Here is a 15,728-nt window from a genome sequence, read left to right on the forward strand (position 1 = left end):
TTATAAAAATTAATAGTAAAAAGTTTTTTATATTATAAATTAAAATTTAAACATGGCTATGTATTCTGTGAGTAGTGAAATTATATACAACATTTTCCTAAATTCAACATGCTATCAGGTTTGCCCGATCCAATCAATGAAGCCCAATTTAACCAGCGACAACCAGCGTTCTTTGCACAATTGCACGCATTGATTTTTATTTTCTCAGAGCATAAAACGGTGACGCATGCCAATTTTGCCTAATAACGATGAGCCCGATCTCTAACGTTACTCCTTCGGTCATTAAATAGAAAGCCCAGATCAGCATCCTTCTGGCCTTCCTCTCCAGGTCTTACAATATGTACTGAACCAATCCAACGGGAAGGAACTACAAGGGCACAACTTGCTGGTGTTCAAAACCAAATGCCACCGCCAATCTCTGCCGCGCAGGGCTCTGATGATGACCAGTCACCTTCATCTTCTGGTCCACCCGTGGAAATCTCTGATTCCGACCTCGAAAAAGATGATCAGGAAACTGAAATAGAAGTAGAGGAAGAAGAAATCGAGAATGATAACGAAGAAGAAGAATATGAAGAGATTATAGTAGTAGAGGAAGAAGAGATAGAAGAAGAAGTTGAAGTAGAAGAAGATGATATGTCAGATTCATCAAAGGAAGCTAATGTCAAAAGTAATGGTTAGTTCTTTTTTAGGATTGATTTTTTATTTTTCTTAGCAAATTGCATTTTGTTGTGACATCTTTGTTTGTTGCTATTGGTATTGTATCTGTCTTGTTATTTCTTATTTTATCTCGAGAATATTGTTTAAAACAGTTTGTTGAGATAGAGATGCTTTTCTAATGTGAAATCTGTACTCATTTGATATAGAATTATACAATTGGGCTCTAAATTGAGCATTATTTCACTTAATAAAAAATAGTTTTTGAAATATTCATTGACATTTGTTATATTTTATATTTTAGTGGGAATTTTTTTTTTTTTTTTGTTGTTTGGCATTGGAGAACCTTAAACATAGTAAGTCAGTCTGCTTCTTGCTTAATAGTGAAAATCTTTCAGCTGATTGGCATTGGGAAAATCAGTTATGCTCTGCAATTTAAGTGTTTCCATTAAGATTGTGAATCTTGCTGATGCCTTAGTTTCAGATGGGAATGTTATTTTCACCAATTTTAATCAGATCACTAGGTATCAACTCCAATTGTAAGTGGATTTCTTAAAAGATTTTCACTATATTGTAAGTTTTTGGTCATCTTTTTATGATTGTTCTTTTGGAATTTCATCTGAATTGCTATTGGGATTTTTCAAGTGACAATTCCTAATATGTTCGGGAGCGAGTTTTTGAAGGTAAGGTATGGGTTTTTAAAGTATTGAGCTTGTTCGGGAGGAACTTTTTAATGGATGTAAGGTTTTTGAAGTTTTTAAAACCTCCAAAAACCTTAATTTTTGAACCCACCGTTAGGAGGTTTCAATACCTTACCTTCTATTATCTTACCTTACCTTACCTTACTTTAAAAAACATTCCTTCTTCAGTCCATCCAAATTTTAATTGGCAACCAAAAGGCAAGGTTGCCTTGCAAATAGCTGTGAGTTAAAAATAGTTAATTCTTATTTGGTTTAATTCTATAAGCATTGATGTGGGGCCAATTTAATTTTTGGCTTTTTGGGTAAGTATTATAGGTGATCCAATGTGGTGCTCTGTTTAGTGATTAAGTCTCCTAGGATCTGTTTTAGGGCCTCTGGAACATGTGTTCTGGGGAAACTGATATCGCTTCATTTCTTGATTTAATTCTTCTTCCATGTAGATGTTGGTCAAGATACGGAGTTTGAGGGGACTGACAGGCAATTGGGATTACGTTCTACTCCTGGAAGGTCTTCGCTGGGGCTACCATCTAATTCCCTTGTAGAAGATGGTGTCTGTAATTCCCAATTTTCTGGTCCTTTGAATGAACCAGTGAAATTGCAGGAGGAATTGCATGTGAACTATGAGGATTCCAAGTGTCTTCTTAAATCAGGAACCACTGGGGAGAATGGAAGTCAACGGTCTCTAGTTAAAAACGACACTGAGGCCCTTATGATAAAGAAAAAATCTAAAGAAATCAGCAAACACTATAGTGATAGCATGGCTCATTTTTTCAATGATGAAGCTATGGCTGCTGAGACCACCAGTCCATCTAGTATCGCAGGAAATGAGGTGTCTAATGCCTTAGCTATAAAAGACAGCTTAGGTATGGAGACTAATGGTATTCTGGATTCTGAGGTAGATGTTAATCCAATGGAAAAACGGTCAGGGGATAAAGAGCAAACAACATCAAGGTGCGGTGATACTGGCTTCATACCTCTGTAATTTTACTTTCACGCCACTGGACCTGTCGTCCTCACTACTTAATATCTCTTCTTCCTTCTCTACTTTTCTGCTTTTCCTGAGTACTACTACCAATTCCTAATTCCCGCTAACTGTTAGGTTTTCCAGATTGGTTACTTTGGAGAAAAGAACTCGAAGTCTATCCCCTTCTGCTGAATTCGAGGATCAGAACAAGCGCCCAGCAGTTATATGTGACTTTTTTTCTAAAGGGTGGTGCATTAGAGGTAGTTCATGTACGTTCCTTCATATAAAAAATAAAACTGTTAATGCTAAAGAACAACTGGAGGGAGATGCAGCTGCTGCAAATTTCTCAAAAAGAGACCAGTTCGATGAAGGTATATGATATACCTTGTGTGAACGTTGAACTTTCTCTGTTATGATATTTATAATTGCACCTTGCACCTTCTCCTGTATCAGGTTTGAAAAACATAACGGAAAAACCGAAGTTCCCTGGCTTTCCTGACCTAATGGCTTCTTCAATAGGAAATAGTGCTGCATTTTCTTGTCAGTTCTCTTCAGAAAGAATCTTGGCACTTGAAAATGGAGAAAGCCAAAGGTTGCATCGGTTGGATGACAAACATAAGTCTTTATCACTTCAGCGAGAGGACTTATCTCAAGGTTTCCACTCTGACACACAGCAATTTCCTTCATCAAAAGATGATCATGGCGTTTCTTCCTCAAAAAATGTAGGGATAGAGAATCTTAGACGAAGTTGGCCTGCTTCTGATTATGGTAGCTATGCCTCTCCAATTAATAGAGGTAGCTCTCCCTCATTCCAGAGCAGATTGCTTCCTGAACTTAGATATTCTTCAAGTTTCTCATCTGTAACATCAAGCAATAACCATCGAGAAAATTCTTTTTCTTATTTGAGCAGTCTGGACAATCTAACATATATTAGAGATCAATTTGTGCAAGGTACAAGCCTGGATGGTTCTCTATCAAGTAGTGTTATGTTGCCATCTCAGCAGATCTCAGCTTGGAAAGGACCATCGTTTTCTTTTAGTTCCTCTTTGAATACAAGTCCTTTTGGTTCTCAAAAGCTGTCACACAATGATAGAAACTATCATGCTTCTAGATCATTACGGCAAAGTGCTTCCCTTCTCTTTGGTTCTGATCGAGAAACTTCACTTCTAACCAGTGTATCTAGGGATCCATTGCACTATGCAGAACATAAAGCAAAAATTTCCTCAAATGACTGGGAACCATCCATACCTTTTAGGCCATCTTTTTCTGTCACTCATACAATGGCATCATCTCCTGGAAGCCAATATGATCCTGTTCGTGATAGCATCGACTTATCCACTACAGGATACAGACTTCCCTTCAAATTTTCTTTTGTTACTCAAGAGAGATCCAACCTTAATTCATCACATCAATCAATATATGACAACTCATTAAGTAAAACCCTTGGATCAGAATGTCATAATGACAAAAGTACTGTGTCTCTTCATGGTAGGTTCCATGAAAATGTGTTGGACAAGAATTGCTCTACACCTGGAAAAGTGATGGGGGGAACTTGTGTGGTCAGTGGACAAAAAGGAACCATGCCCAAAGAAGAAAATGCTTCAAGCAGCGGTCATCTCAGTGATGTACCAAATACAAGCAAAATTGATGTTGATCGTGATTCTAGGCATGAGTATGACGCTCCAAGACATAAACAGGACTTCAAGGTAGATAGGGTTAGGCAAAAGAATGAAATGGATGTTGACCAAAAGACAGATGGAGAATCAAGAGTTCTGAGACATTTTCGTGCTGCTCTTATTGATTTTGTTAAAGAATTGTTGAGACCAACCTGGCGCGAGGGTCATCTCAGCAAGGATGCACATAACACTATAGCTAAAAAGGCAGTTGAAAAGGTTCTTCGCACCTTGCAGCCTCATCAAATTCCAACTACGGTGGAATCAACTAGGCAGTATCTTTCGTCATCTCAACCTAAAATTGCAAAGCTTGTTGAGGTGAGCATCTTAGTTTTATCAATAATATGTACTTGGGGAAGAGATATATATTGGAATTTGAAAGTTAGTCGTGATTGGCATTTGACGGTTGCATTTGTCGTGATTGGCATTTGACGGTTGCTTCTTTCATTTGCAGGGATACTGTACAAAGTATGGGAAGTCTTGACATGCCAGGCCTAGCTTTTTCTTTTTCTTTTTCTTTTGTACAGTTTCCTACACATTCTAGTATTTGAAAATTGCAAGAGGCTTGTTTGACATAATTAAAACTGAGATTCAGGTTGAATGTTTTGAATTTTTATCAAATGTTGTTATTTATGGATTTTTGTTTCTTCCTATCTGATCTTATTGGAATGAAATATAGAAATTATGTCTGGTTGTAGTTTGGTTTTTGTGCCTTAAAAGAACAACTTGTTTATTGAATACAGGAAAACTACTTAGAAGTGTTGAATACAGGAAAACTACTTAGAAGTGTTGATGTTGTTAGCTGGCTTCTAAGGCTAACAGTTATTACAACTTTCTTTGTTCCAATTTGGTTTGCATTTAAGGTTAGCCTTGCTCAGGGCTCCTTGGTGCGTTAGAACGGGTCCCTGTTTCTTTCATTTGCATATGGATTGAAAACATTAAGCTTATAAATTATAATTAGATATGCTTTAGGCTGGGACTGGCTTGGAACACCTTTTTAAGAATAAGTTGCAAATTCTTGTGAACCGGCTTAATGGAAGGCAGCTGATTGACCATGTCATTCAGCAGTTTTCCTTGTAATATGTGCTTTGTGGTTTAGAGTGATGATAAAAATCCATGGTCATTTTTAACTGTTGTGTTTCAGTAACAATTGTTTTGCATTATTTCTGCCCATAAATTTTGATGCTCAGTGTTTTATTGAATTTTCATTTTTGTGTAAATGCTGGTTTATAATATTTTATTGTGGTTTTCAGATGCCTGTGTTATTGCATATTGCTTTTCTACAACGCTGTCAAATATGTGGATATATTTATGGAGTGAGGTATTTGCCTTATTTTGCTCACAACATCCATATATTCAATGAAATTATAGTTGATAACTTGACACCATGCACTTGGCATTTTTTTGCATGATTTTCCTTTGGAGAATTCCAAGAAATATCACTGCATCTTCTGACTGTCAAGTGCTAATAGATGTGGTTTGCGCTGTTATAGTTCATAACCTAATACTACTAGAATGCCAGAACCTCAGTCATGAAAGACTGGAAGTGGAACTGGGCTCCATCAATGGAGGTGGAGCAGGAATTTACTGTTTCGGTGGAGAATCCCTATCTTCCATTCACTGGAGCAGGGGCAAGGTATATACTTATACTCGATGGCTCACTTAGTTGGGAGTTGTTAGGAAGAAAGCCACATCAAGAGAGAAACATAAGGTATGGTTGGAAGCAAATTGAAGGAAAGGAGGATAATCATACACCCAATTAGATTTTTGTATATATGATTTCACTCGGAACCTGATTTCTCTTCCATTCTCAATTCCAACCTGTGGTGGGTTCGGGTTTTCTTCTCTCCATACTTTATCTGAAATCTGTTTGCTATAGAATCAGATACTAGGTCATAAGATACAGTAGCTGTGTGCACTAGGATGCACTCATCCATTGGCATTTTTTATTTGTCCAAAGGGGAAAAATGAAAAGTAAGGGATTCAAGACGATTAAAATACAAGTGGGAGAACAAGGGGTCTACATCACTGAAGCAAGTATAATTAAAGGACAAAATGCTCCCTACAGCCTTTCTAATGGTGAAATGCTTTTGTAAAAGATTCATGGAGGCTAAGGCTGTGCCTAATTATGCAGTTTTGACAGCCTGGTGCTAATGCAGTAATGGAAGAGAATTCTATTTAGGAATTTTGATTATTATAGAATTAGGAAATTTAAAGAGTTTTTATTATTTAGGAATTTTATTCTTATTAAGTTTATTATTTCCTAGTTTATCTTATATTCCTAATTAGAGTAGAATTTGGGTTTCCTAATATTTTAATTATTATAAAATTAGAAAATTTAAGAGTTTTTATTAGTTAAAAATTTTATTCTTATTAGATCTATTATTTGTTAGTTTATCTTATTGATGTAGAACAAGTGAGAACAAAGAACAAAATAAGGATCAATCCTTGAAAAAGAGAACTAATTCTCAATAATTTTATTTAATCTTAATAATAATCATAATCCAAAGATATTGGATAATATAAAATTAGCTCTATTTATAGAGCTTATAACCCTAATCAATTTAGGAATAGAAATCGTAATTAACTATAATTAGGAATACTAAATAAGATAAACTAGAAAATAATAGAACTAATAATAATAAAATTTCTAAATAATAAAACCTTTTTAAATTTCTTAATTCTATAATAATTAAAATTTCTAAATAAAATTCTAATCTTCCTATTCTGCATTATTCTTCTCTGGTTGGAAAAAACTCGTTCTCAAGTTTTGAAGTGCTGAATGATCACAAACTAAATACATAGAACAAATAGTACAATCTTATTGGACGGTAGCAACAAAATTGATTTTAAAAAGTTTACGCTCTCCTTTGCATTCTTGAAAACATCTGGACAGATAAAATCAATAAAAATAATAGTTGAAAAGTCCTTAGGAACAAGATTTCAATTTTCAAATTCTTTTGTTGGCTCCATAAGTTGATTTTCTTCAATTTCAATTGGAGTTTCCATGGCTTGATCAACTCCGTGCTTTAGAATAAGGTCTTCAATAGATGAAGGTTTAACAATCAAAACTTTGGATTTTTCAATTTCAGACTCTTCAAACTTAGGTTCTTCAGGTACCTCGTTTTGTTCCTCATTTTCATCTTCAAGTTGCTCTAAGAATTCTTCTTTTCATTCATCTTCAAAGTCAAACTTCTTTTCTTGCTTTGCAATTTTAATTTCTTCTTTAAGTTCTGGCACAACTACCAATAACTTATTAAGCTCTATTTTTGATAACTTATCAACATGTACTTCTACTTTTGATAACTTATCAAATTGTGCTTTCAATTTTTTCACACCTGAAATCCTAAGTTCTTTCCTGTATTCTTCAAGCTCTCTTTCTTTAACTTGTAAGAATTGTTATAAATTTTCATATTCCCTTTATTTAGTAAAATCTGTTTAACTTCTCGATATTCACTATGTAAGAAAGAACACTTTTCACGATCATGTCTTTAACTATAATTATCAATACAAAGACATCAAGATAGTAATTAACCCTTATGAAATCGAATGTCATAATTAATTTCTTCGAGAACATTTTTGTAGTAATTGATCTCTTCTTCTAGCCTCTTAATATAAGTTTTCATGGCATTTGAAATAAGAAAACATACCTTACTTGAAGAAAAAAAACTCAAAATTCAGCTTTTAAGTGAAGAGACAGATTGGCTGACGACGAGTTGCAAGGTTCTTTTGGTTTTCGACTCTTTTTTTTTTTGAACAGTAGGCAACAAGGAAGAATTTCGAAGGACAAAAACACCAGTGGAAATCTAAGGAATGGGAAGACTTGAATGGGAAGTGTGGTGATTTTGCGGAGACTGATGGAAATTTAGCTCGATTTTAGGCTCTTATACCAAAATTGATGTAGAACAAATAAGAACAAAGAACAAAATAAGGACCAATCCTTGAATAAAAGAACTAATTCTCAGTAATTTTATTTAATCTCAATAATAATCATAATCCAAAGCTATTGGATAATATAAAATTAGCTTTATTTATAGAGCTTACAACCTTAATCAATTTAGGAATAGAAATCCTAATCAACTCTAATTAGGAATACTAAATAAGATAAATTAGGAAATAATAGAAAAACTTTTTAAATTTCCTAATTCTATAATAATTAAAATACCTAAATAAAATTCTAATATTTCTATTCTGCATTATTTATATTTCTAATTAGAGTTGAATTAGGATTTCCTGATCCTAATTTGATTAGAGTTGTAAGCTCTATAAATAAAGTTAATTATCTATTATTCAGTAGTTTTGGACTATGATTGTTATTGAGATTAATAAAATTATTGAGAATTAGTTCTCTTTTCCTAAATATTTATTCCTTGTTCCTCTTTGTTCTTCATCAGTTGCACATGTTGGAAAACTGAGCTGACATAGAATTTTTTAGGCATTTGGATGGTTTTTTGTTTCCTATTATTTTAGCAAAGTTAGGTTTTTTTTTTTTTTTAAAGGGAAAAAAGTACAAACTTGGGTCTAAAAACGCCTGCATAGAAAGGGAAGCCACTTGGGTCTAAAAACGCCTGCATAGAAAGGGAAGCTCACACTGAATGATCGCAACCAGCCCAACAAATCAAACAAAAACAAACCTAACCCAAGCCGACAATAGCAAACCCAACCCTAACCCTAGAAACCCAAGGTGAATCAGGAAGATCTATGAACAGATTTGTTAATTTAATCTTTGGAGGGTAGAGTCATCAATAAGCTACTAATGGTGCTTCAGTCAATGTGACAAGAAAAACAATTGTGAAGTTATTGAATTATGCTTACTGTAATAACTTGAGCAGAATTGAAGCCTTTCCATTGAAATATTCATCTTAATTGGACAAGTGAATAATTGGAAACTCAATTTTGAAAAATTGGAAAGAGGAACCTCAATCTAATATGACTTGACAGTTTCTTCTGGCACAGTATGTCCCTTAATACTTGGCTTGTGTGCATTACGTTCCCTGCATGGAGAGATGAACGACAGGAGTATTTTCTGACCCAATGACAAATTTGAAGCAGCATGCTCCCTCTTCGCTCGGTTTCTTTCTTTATCATTTGGGTTATCTGAGACCTTTGTGTTATTATTGTTGCTATCAATCAATATCTTGTTATTGCTATAAGTTGCACCTCTGGAGCTAGGCTTATGGTTCACTTGCTTGGACTGACACAGAAATGCTTGTAGTTGCAGCTGTACCCTGGAGATTGAAATATTAGCTGGGCAAGTCTTGTTTGGAGCTTGAGCAGCTGAATCTGTTGTAATGTGATCAAACTCAAACTCTTGTTCTTGCTTTTTTATTTGGATGATTCCATCTGTCTGAGAGGACTTTGATAGCATATCTTGAATAGATACTAGGCCAGCAAAGGACAGTGATTCACACGAATTGCTAGCTGCAACAATATCCATGGAAATCTGGTTTTGCAATTGGAATGCCATTTTGTTGTGAACTTGGTTGCTAGAACCTGCAGCTTCTTATATAAACAAAGGCATGGCTGGATCATGATATACAGTAGCGTCTGTCCTTTACTGTTTGTTTTTCCTTGGTGTTTTGCCGTTTCAGGTGTTATTTTGCCGTTTCATGTGTTATCCAATTGAACTACATTCTGAACTGAAATGTGTTCCCTGTTATAACTTAGTCTAGGATTGGCATCTTGTCCCATGAAGGGAGGTTTCTGGATTTCTTATTGTTCTTTTTTGGAGGGATAGTTGGTCTCCTACAGCAAACTTTAATATATTACCATTGAGTTACAACTCATTGATTAATGCTTTAGGTGAGTGCTGATATTGATTACTATTGTTTAGCAAAGTCATTATCATTGATGACCTCTAATTGGAAGATAGATATTTTTTGTATTGATGGACATTCCAAGGAGGCGGCTTGCTATAGAATGATAAATGTTAAAAATCAATCCTTGTCAATGGAATTCTGCTCTGTCTCATGTTTGATGGCTTAATTATATGCCGGATTGTCTTCTTTATCAAAGTAGAGAGAAAAAACCTTAGGGGTTAAAACAAAATTATAATTTCATCTTCTATTTTTTACCACAATGGTCAACCATTGACAATGGTTGTAAATTTCTTTGTTCATCAGTTTCACTTTCATCTACTCTTGGCTGGATTAATAATATTGTTTCTAATTGATTTATATTAGGCTCTGTTTTAATAGATATCAATTTTAAATGATGAACACCATTCATTCAAATAGAGCTTAAACTTATCCGCGATCAAATGGTACATGATCATTTTTATTGGGCCACGAAGAAAATCGCTAACATGGGCCTGTTTAAGCTTCAGCTTCCATGTGTGAAATCAGCCCATGGCCATTTAGGGCTTAATCTGCGATCCTCAACAAATATTTGGGCAAGACTGACCTGTCTAACATCTTTCTAGACTCAATTTGTCGCTATAAATGTCTTGCATTGTCAATGACAAACAACATTCCTTCTATGCTTGCAATTTGTGGAGAGTAGATAGATGAAGAACACGCTCAAAACGTGATCCCATTCAAAGGATATCCTCATTTTTAGCATTGCTACATTCTATTATAGGAGCGATCAGAAGCGGGAACAGATATCCTTTGGAGACGGAATTAAAATTATCAAAATTCTAGTTTGTCTATTTACTGATAACCACAGAATCAAAATCCATGATAAAAAAAGATTAGTTGGCCCCACATTTCACCATCAAAGCCCTAATATTCCACGTCGATGGACCCTACATCTGTCTATAGAATAGGACAATGTATTACACTTGTCCAGCAAAACACCAAATTTCTCTCATCAATTCATGAACAGATATTTTTTTGCGGGGTCCCCTGTTTTAGAGAGTCTTCATCTATATCCATCTTTTCTTTTTTCTATATCCACTTACCATTTTTCTCTATTTCCACACCCTATCTTATTTCATCTAACAATGTTTACCTGCGTCATTTGCCCTTGGAGGTAGCAAAAAATCTGTCTGGAAGTTTGAAATTTTGCATAATAATAGATATTTGAGACATTACAGAAACCAGGTCCCACTCTCTCTATATAATCTGATCCGGCACAGAACCAAAAACCTCACTCGGGCCTCGGCAAACTCAGAGAAGAAAGAGAAGAAGAAGAAGAAGAAAGATGTTGCTAGACAAGATGTGGGACGATGTCGTTGCGGGGCCTCAGCCCGATCGTGGCCTTGGCAAGCTCAGAAAGATCAGCACAAAACCCGTGACCATAGGTATATCACTGTCAAAGAAACCGATGAAACCCAAATCTTCAACTATTAAAGAAGAATCGTGAATTCATGGTTAACTTGTTTTATTTGTGTAGAAGGGGAAGGAGAGACGAGCAAGTTCCAGAGGTCCATCTCGATGCCAGCTAGTCCAGGGACACCTTCCACACCGGTGACGCCCACAACCCCGGTTTCGGCTCGCAAGGACAACGTATGGAGGAGCGTTTTCCACCCTGGTAGCAACCTTGCTACTAAGGGTCTTGGAGCTCAGCTTTTTGACAAGCCACAGCCAAATTCTCCTACTGTTTATGACTGGTATATAAACTAATTTCCATGGTTGCTTCTGCACACGTACACAGTACTGTATTATTGTATAGGTGTTCATAAAAGAAGGAAGAAAGTATGAGGTTTCTGGGTTCTTTGAATCATTTTTCCTTTTAGATTTTCTTTTCTTTTCTTTGCAAGCAAACATGAGGTGAGCGGGATCTTGGCTCTATACATCTCGAGGTATTTTCAGGTGTTATAGTGGCGCGTGGGAATAGCTCCTGATCATCTTTTGCATTCATGCAAGTAATAATGAGTATATGGTACACTAATTTGTGCTTCAGTGGACTCAAGCCGTTAGATTTGTTTACTTTTCTCATCAGATGGCTTGGATCTACGTTATTGGGTTTCATTTTTCATCCTTTGGTTCTATCTACTTGGATTTTAAAAATGAGTTGATAATCACAGGCTTTACAGTGGAGAAACCAGAAGCAAGCATCGCTGAGGCGGCAGTCAAAGAGGGTTGCCATGTAAATATCGTCGTTTTGTTCCCTTATCTGCGCTGATCTTTGTCGTTTTAATGTTGCTATATGAGCACTATTCCTATGGCTTCAAGCTGACCACAAGTATTTTAGCTTTTGCGAGTAAAATTGCTGAGGTATGGATTGTTGGAACGGTGGATTGATCTTCGCAAGTCAAGATCTGCCGTGGACGGTGGTGATGGAACCGCTTTTGTTATTAAATAAATAAATTGAATATTGTAAGCTTTTTTTTCTCATTAAATAATTTTATTGGACGTCATCTTTATCTATTTGGTATTAATGTAATTATATGTTATTTTAGCTTACTGCTTATCCAAGTTTCTTCTTAAGTAATGACTAATTAAATAAACCTTAAGGCTTGGAAATATTTAAGTCTATTAATAATTAAATGATTAATGAAGAACAGTAGATATTTAGTAGGGGAGAGCATTTGATCGGTTTAGTTTCGAATCAAAATTGAAAAAATTGAAAAATTGATTTCTTATAAAATGTCAAGGGAAAATCAGATCTAAATAAACTCATTTAATTTATTTTGGTTTGATTTAATTTGATTTGATTTAAAATCTTCAATGTGAGGAAATGTGCAAACCCGGAAAACGTTGTCGTTCAATCTCTAAATTTTCGGTATTAATTTCGTAGCAACAGTAACAATTTACAAATCTATCAACAAACATTTTATGGATCCAATCAACTCATCAAAAGCATTTATAATAATAAAACAAATCATTTAATTTCAGTATTCATAAAAATAAATTACATTTCACAGATTTGAAGAAAATTTTAATCAATCAAAAATCAATAGAGAAAGTAATTATCATACCATGAAGCACACAATGGGATCGAGAATGATGGATGGTGATGAGGTGAGCGTGTGTTTGGATGGGTCTCCGATGGGTTAAGGTGACTAGGTGAGCATTGATGGTGCAATGCTCATGACATTGGTGTGATGCGATGCGATATGTCTTTCTCTAGTGGTGCGATTCAACGATGCTTTGGAGTCTTGAGGAGAGATGCGGCATGTGGGAGACAAAGCTGAGATGGAATCGTGGACGTGGAGGTGGAGGTGGAGGTGGGTGGAAGAAAAAGAAGAATAAGAAGAAGAAGTGAAGAGAAATCGTGTCACAGAGACAAAAGAAGAGAAAATAAAGATAAATCGAGGGCCGATTGAAATATTTATAAAACCTAAAAATAGTATAATGTAGGATTATGACTCGAATTTTTTTTTTTTAATTTTTAATCAAAATAGCTAAATCAAATCGAATAACCATAGTTATCACAAATATAAAATTAAATCAAATCATTTAATCTAAAAAATTAAATCAATTAAATTAAATTAATTCAATTTAATTCTCTCTTACGATTTAAATCAAATATTGCTAAGCGTTAATATTTAGGGGACATAACAGAAGTGGTCCCCTGGTGAGGAGATAATGGATAAGCAGGAGAGAAGACAATGTCAATGTGGCAGCCCATGACTGGAAGAAGAGCTACGGAAAAAAAAAATTATGTGGTTTACACTAAAAAAAAAAACAAAATTATTTTTTTATTTTAATGGTAAATTAATAAATTGATAAATAAATTACGAGAGAATGTATTCTTAATTATTACAGTAAGCTGTCCACCTTAATTTATGATTATCATGATTTACTTTTATTTTTTATTTTTTATTTATAAGATGAAAATTACTTCCACTATGTAATAGTAATTAATAATAAACTGTATTTTTTTTTAACAAAATGATAATAGAAAATTTCGAATTAATTAATGAATTTTTAAATAATATCGTAATTATTTAAAAAATAAGTATATTGTTAAAATATTAAACGTGATGGCGATTTTCCGGGACCCAAAAATAAAAAATAAGTTGTAATGAATAGTCATTTTCATCCATGTGGGACAAGTTTGTATTCAAGAATTGCTTGTTTTCCTCTTCTTCTTAATTTTTTTTTAATAAATAATGATAAGTTTATATATACGGATATTACTTGTAACACCCCTGATTTTTTATATATTATTATTGGGCTTCGTGTAGGTATCCTCAATTCGCAGAAATTCGACAGTTGTCCGGATCTGTGAATTTCCACGGAAAAGTCTCGAATTGGATCGAGGTTTTGGCTACCCCACCATTGTCCATCCCGAGCGTTCAAGTCGGAATCGGCAAAGGTAAACCCGAACCTTGCTTTTTCGTAATTTTCTAGTGCTTAAATAGGATTAAAAATCCATAAAATATTCGTGGTAGCTTAGAAAATTACGATTCTTTTTGCAATAGCTTACTAATATTTCTAAGGACCGAGGGGCAAAGTTTTATAATTTTTAGAGCTTATTTGAGCAGTTTTTACAAAAATGATCAATTATAAGGACTAAATTAAAATTTTACATATTGTGATGAATGATTGATTTGATGGACCCAGGAGGGGCTGTGTGATGTGATTGAGTTGTGGATATATGGATTGTGGATATAGAAGTGTGTTTTGAGCCCTTTTACAGGTTGGGTAGGTCCTAGGTATAGGGGAGGCTCTGCAGGATTTTCGGCACGACTTAGGACGTATTGGGTCTTTTCTTGATTTGTATTGGGTAATTTGTATTAAATAATTGTAATATAATTGTCAGGTGAGCCGGGACAGCCTTCTTCCTCCGCCCACCGCCACGATGATTGCCAAGTCTGTGAGTAAAATATTAATTTTAATTGTAATTTCGATATTATTATATGTTCAAGCATGCCCATGCATCACTTATATGCAAATATTTATGTAGTTAAACTATAGGCACGATTTATGTTGCATTCATAACTGTTAGCGTGCCATGGATGTTGTTGTGGTAATTTAGAGCAGCGTGCGTGCGTTGGCGTGCGTGTGATGTGGTGTGGACTATGGATAGGACGGGTAGACACGGCTTGAGATCTTCGCTGGGACCCGGTCCTTCGGGGTAGACACGGCTTGAGTTCTTCGCTGGGACCCCGATTTGGTTATTAAGTGGAAGTCCGAAATGAGTTCTTGGCAGTTGGATTTAAGAGAGCTGTATAGGGGATCAGCTCCCATATATTATGATTGATGTCACAGGGTGCGTGAGTGCTTCAAATTACCTTTTTGTTGTTATGATGTGAAAATATGGTTGCTGTTGCATTTCACTCCACAGGTTACCTTAGTTCTAGATAGTTATAGAGATTATGGTTAAAATTGATATTTTACTAACGCTCACTCTGTTCAATATTTTTGGAGGATTTTATTTTGGTTAACTCGCTTTTCTCCTTCGCAGTTGTTTATCAATATTTGTGTAATTTTATTTACTCCTAGAATTTCCGCATGTGTTAGAAGTATTTATTTGATTATGGTCTGTAATATTGTTATCATGTTGGACCTGTAAACGTATAATGATATGCATGTTTGATGGATTGGATGAGGAGCCGAGCTCCCATTTATTTTATGAGGATATGAGTTTGTGTAGGGTGAGCTGAGATCCCCAATTTAGTATTTATTATGTTTACAGTCGGGTGAGTCGAAACTCCCGTTGGAAAGTCCATTTTATGGCGGACTCGTCCGTTTGTTTTCATGATATTGGGCCCAAATGGGCCTTAGAGTTGGGTTAATGAACAGTTAGGCTTACTACGGGCCTCGGGGCTTTAGGTCCTAGGGCCCATAGGTTGGGTCGTGACAAATGTGGTATCGAGCTTAGGCTCGATTCATAGGAAAAAAT

The 15,728-nt window shown here is 35.1% G+C and overlaps 2 protein-coding genes across 12 annotated transcripts; both read left to right on the top strand.

Annotated features, from left to right (window-relative positions):
* The first annotated feature begins 240 nt into the window (after positions 1–240).
* Positions 241–9,786, top strand: LOC110631513 (protein FRIGIDA-ESSENTIAL 1). Of its 9 annotated transcripts, none has more exons than XR_009146175.1 (8): positions 241–673; positions 1,796–2,306; positions 2,455–2,690; positions 2,773–4,310; positions 4,447–4,587; positions 4,764–4,855; positions 5,246–5,313; positions 9,208–9,786. XR_009146175.1 is itself a non-coding variant. In XM_058141082.1 (6 exons), the coding sequence occupies exons 1-6, from the start codon at positions 403–405 to the stop codon at positions 4,474–4,476; spliced, it is 2,430 nt and encodes an 809-aa protein (XP_057997065.1). In that variant the 5' UTR covers positions 241–402; the 3' UTR covers positions 4,477–4,689. The 9 variants fall into 9 exon arrangements, 4 of the variants coding, with proteins under 4 accessions (XP_057997065.1, XP_057997062.1, XP_057997063.1 ...); XR_009146174.1 differs by having other exon boundaries at positions 9,214–9,786; XR_009146176.1 differs by lacking the exon at positions 4,764–4,855 and having other exon boundaries at positions 9,214–9,786.
* Positions 9,787–10,801: 1,015 nt separating this feature from the next.
* On the top strand, positions 10,802–12,340 carry LOC110631514 (auxin-repressed 12.5 kDa protein). 3 transcript variants are annotated; one of them, XM_021779376.2, is made up of 4 exons: positions 10,802–11,235; positions 11,328–11,544; positions 11,962–12,023; positions 12,129–12,340. In XM_021779376.2, exons 1-3 carry the CDS (start codon positions 11,136–11,138, stop codon positions 11,996–11,998), a joined length of 354 nt encoding a protein of 117 aa, XP_021635068.1. In that variant the 5' UTR covers positions 10,802–11,135; the 3' UTR covers positions 11,999–12,023; positions 12,129–12,340. The 3 variants fall into 3 exon arrangements, with proteins under 3 accessions (XP_021635068.1, XP_021635067.1, XP_021635069.1); XM_021779375.2 differs by having other exon boundaries at positions 11,962–12,340; XM_021779377.2 differs by having other exon boundaries at positions 11,331–11,544; positions 11,962–12,340.
* The last annotated feature ends 3,388 nt before the right edge of the window (positions 12,341–15,728 follow it).

Source organism: Hevea brasiliensis, chromosome 18 (assembly GCF_030052815.1).
Source record: "Hevea brasiliensis isolate MT/VB/25A 57/8 chromosome 18, ASM3005281v1, whole genome shotgun sequence".
Classification (NCBI taxonomy): Eukaryota; Viridiplantae; Streptophyta; class Magnoliopsida; order Malpighiales; family Euphorbiaceae; genus Hevea; species Hevea brasiliensis.

Coding starts and splice junctions, on each gene's coding strand:
- LOC110631514 (XM_021779375.2), top strand. CDS start 11,136: ATGTTGCTAGACAAGATGTGGGACGATGTCGTTGCGGGGCCTCAGCCC. Junction 11,236..11,327: donor CACAAAACCCGTGACCATAG/GTATATCACTGT, acceptor TTATTTGTGTAG/AAGGGGAAGGAGAGACGAGC. Junction 11,545..11,961: donor TCTCCTACTGTTTATGACTG/GTATATAAACTA, acceptor TGATAATCACAG/GCTTTACAGTGGAGAAACCA.
- LOC110631513 (XM_058141079.1), top strand. CDS start 403: ATGCCACCGCCAATCTCTGCCGCGCAGGGCTCTGATGATGACCAGTCA. Junction 674..1,795: donor AGCTAATGTCAAAAGTAATG/GTTAGTTCTTTT, acceptor TCTTCCATGTAG/ATGTTGGTCAAGATACGGAG. Junction 2,691..2,772: donor AAGAGACCAGTTCGATGAAG/GTATATGATATA, acceptor CTCCTGTATCAG/GTTTGAAAAACATAACGGAA.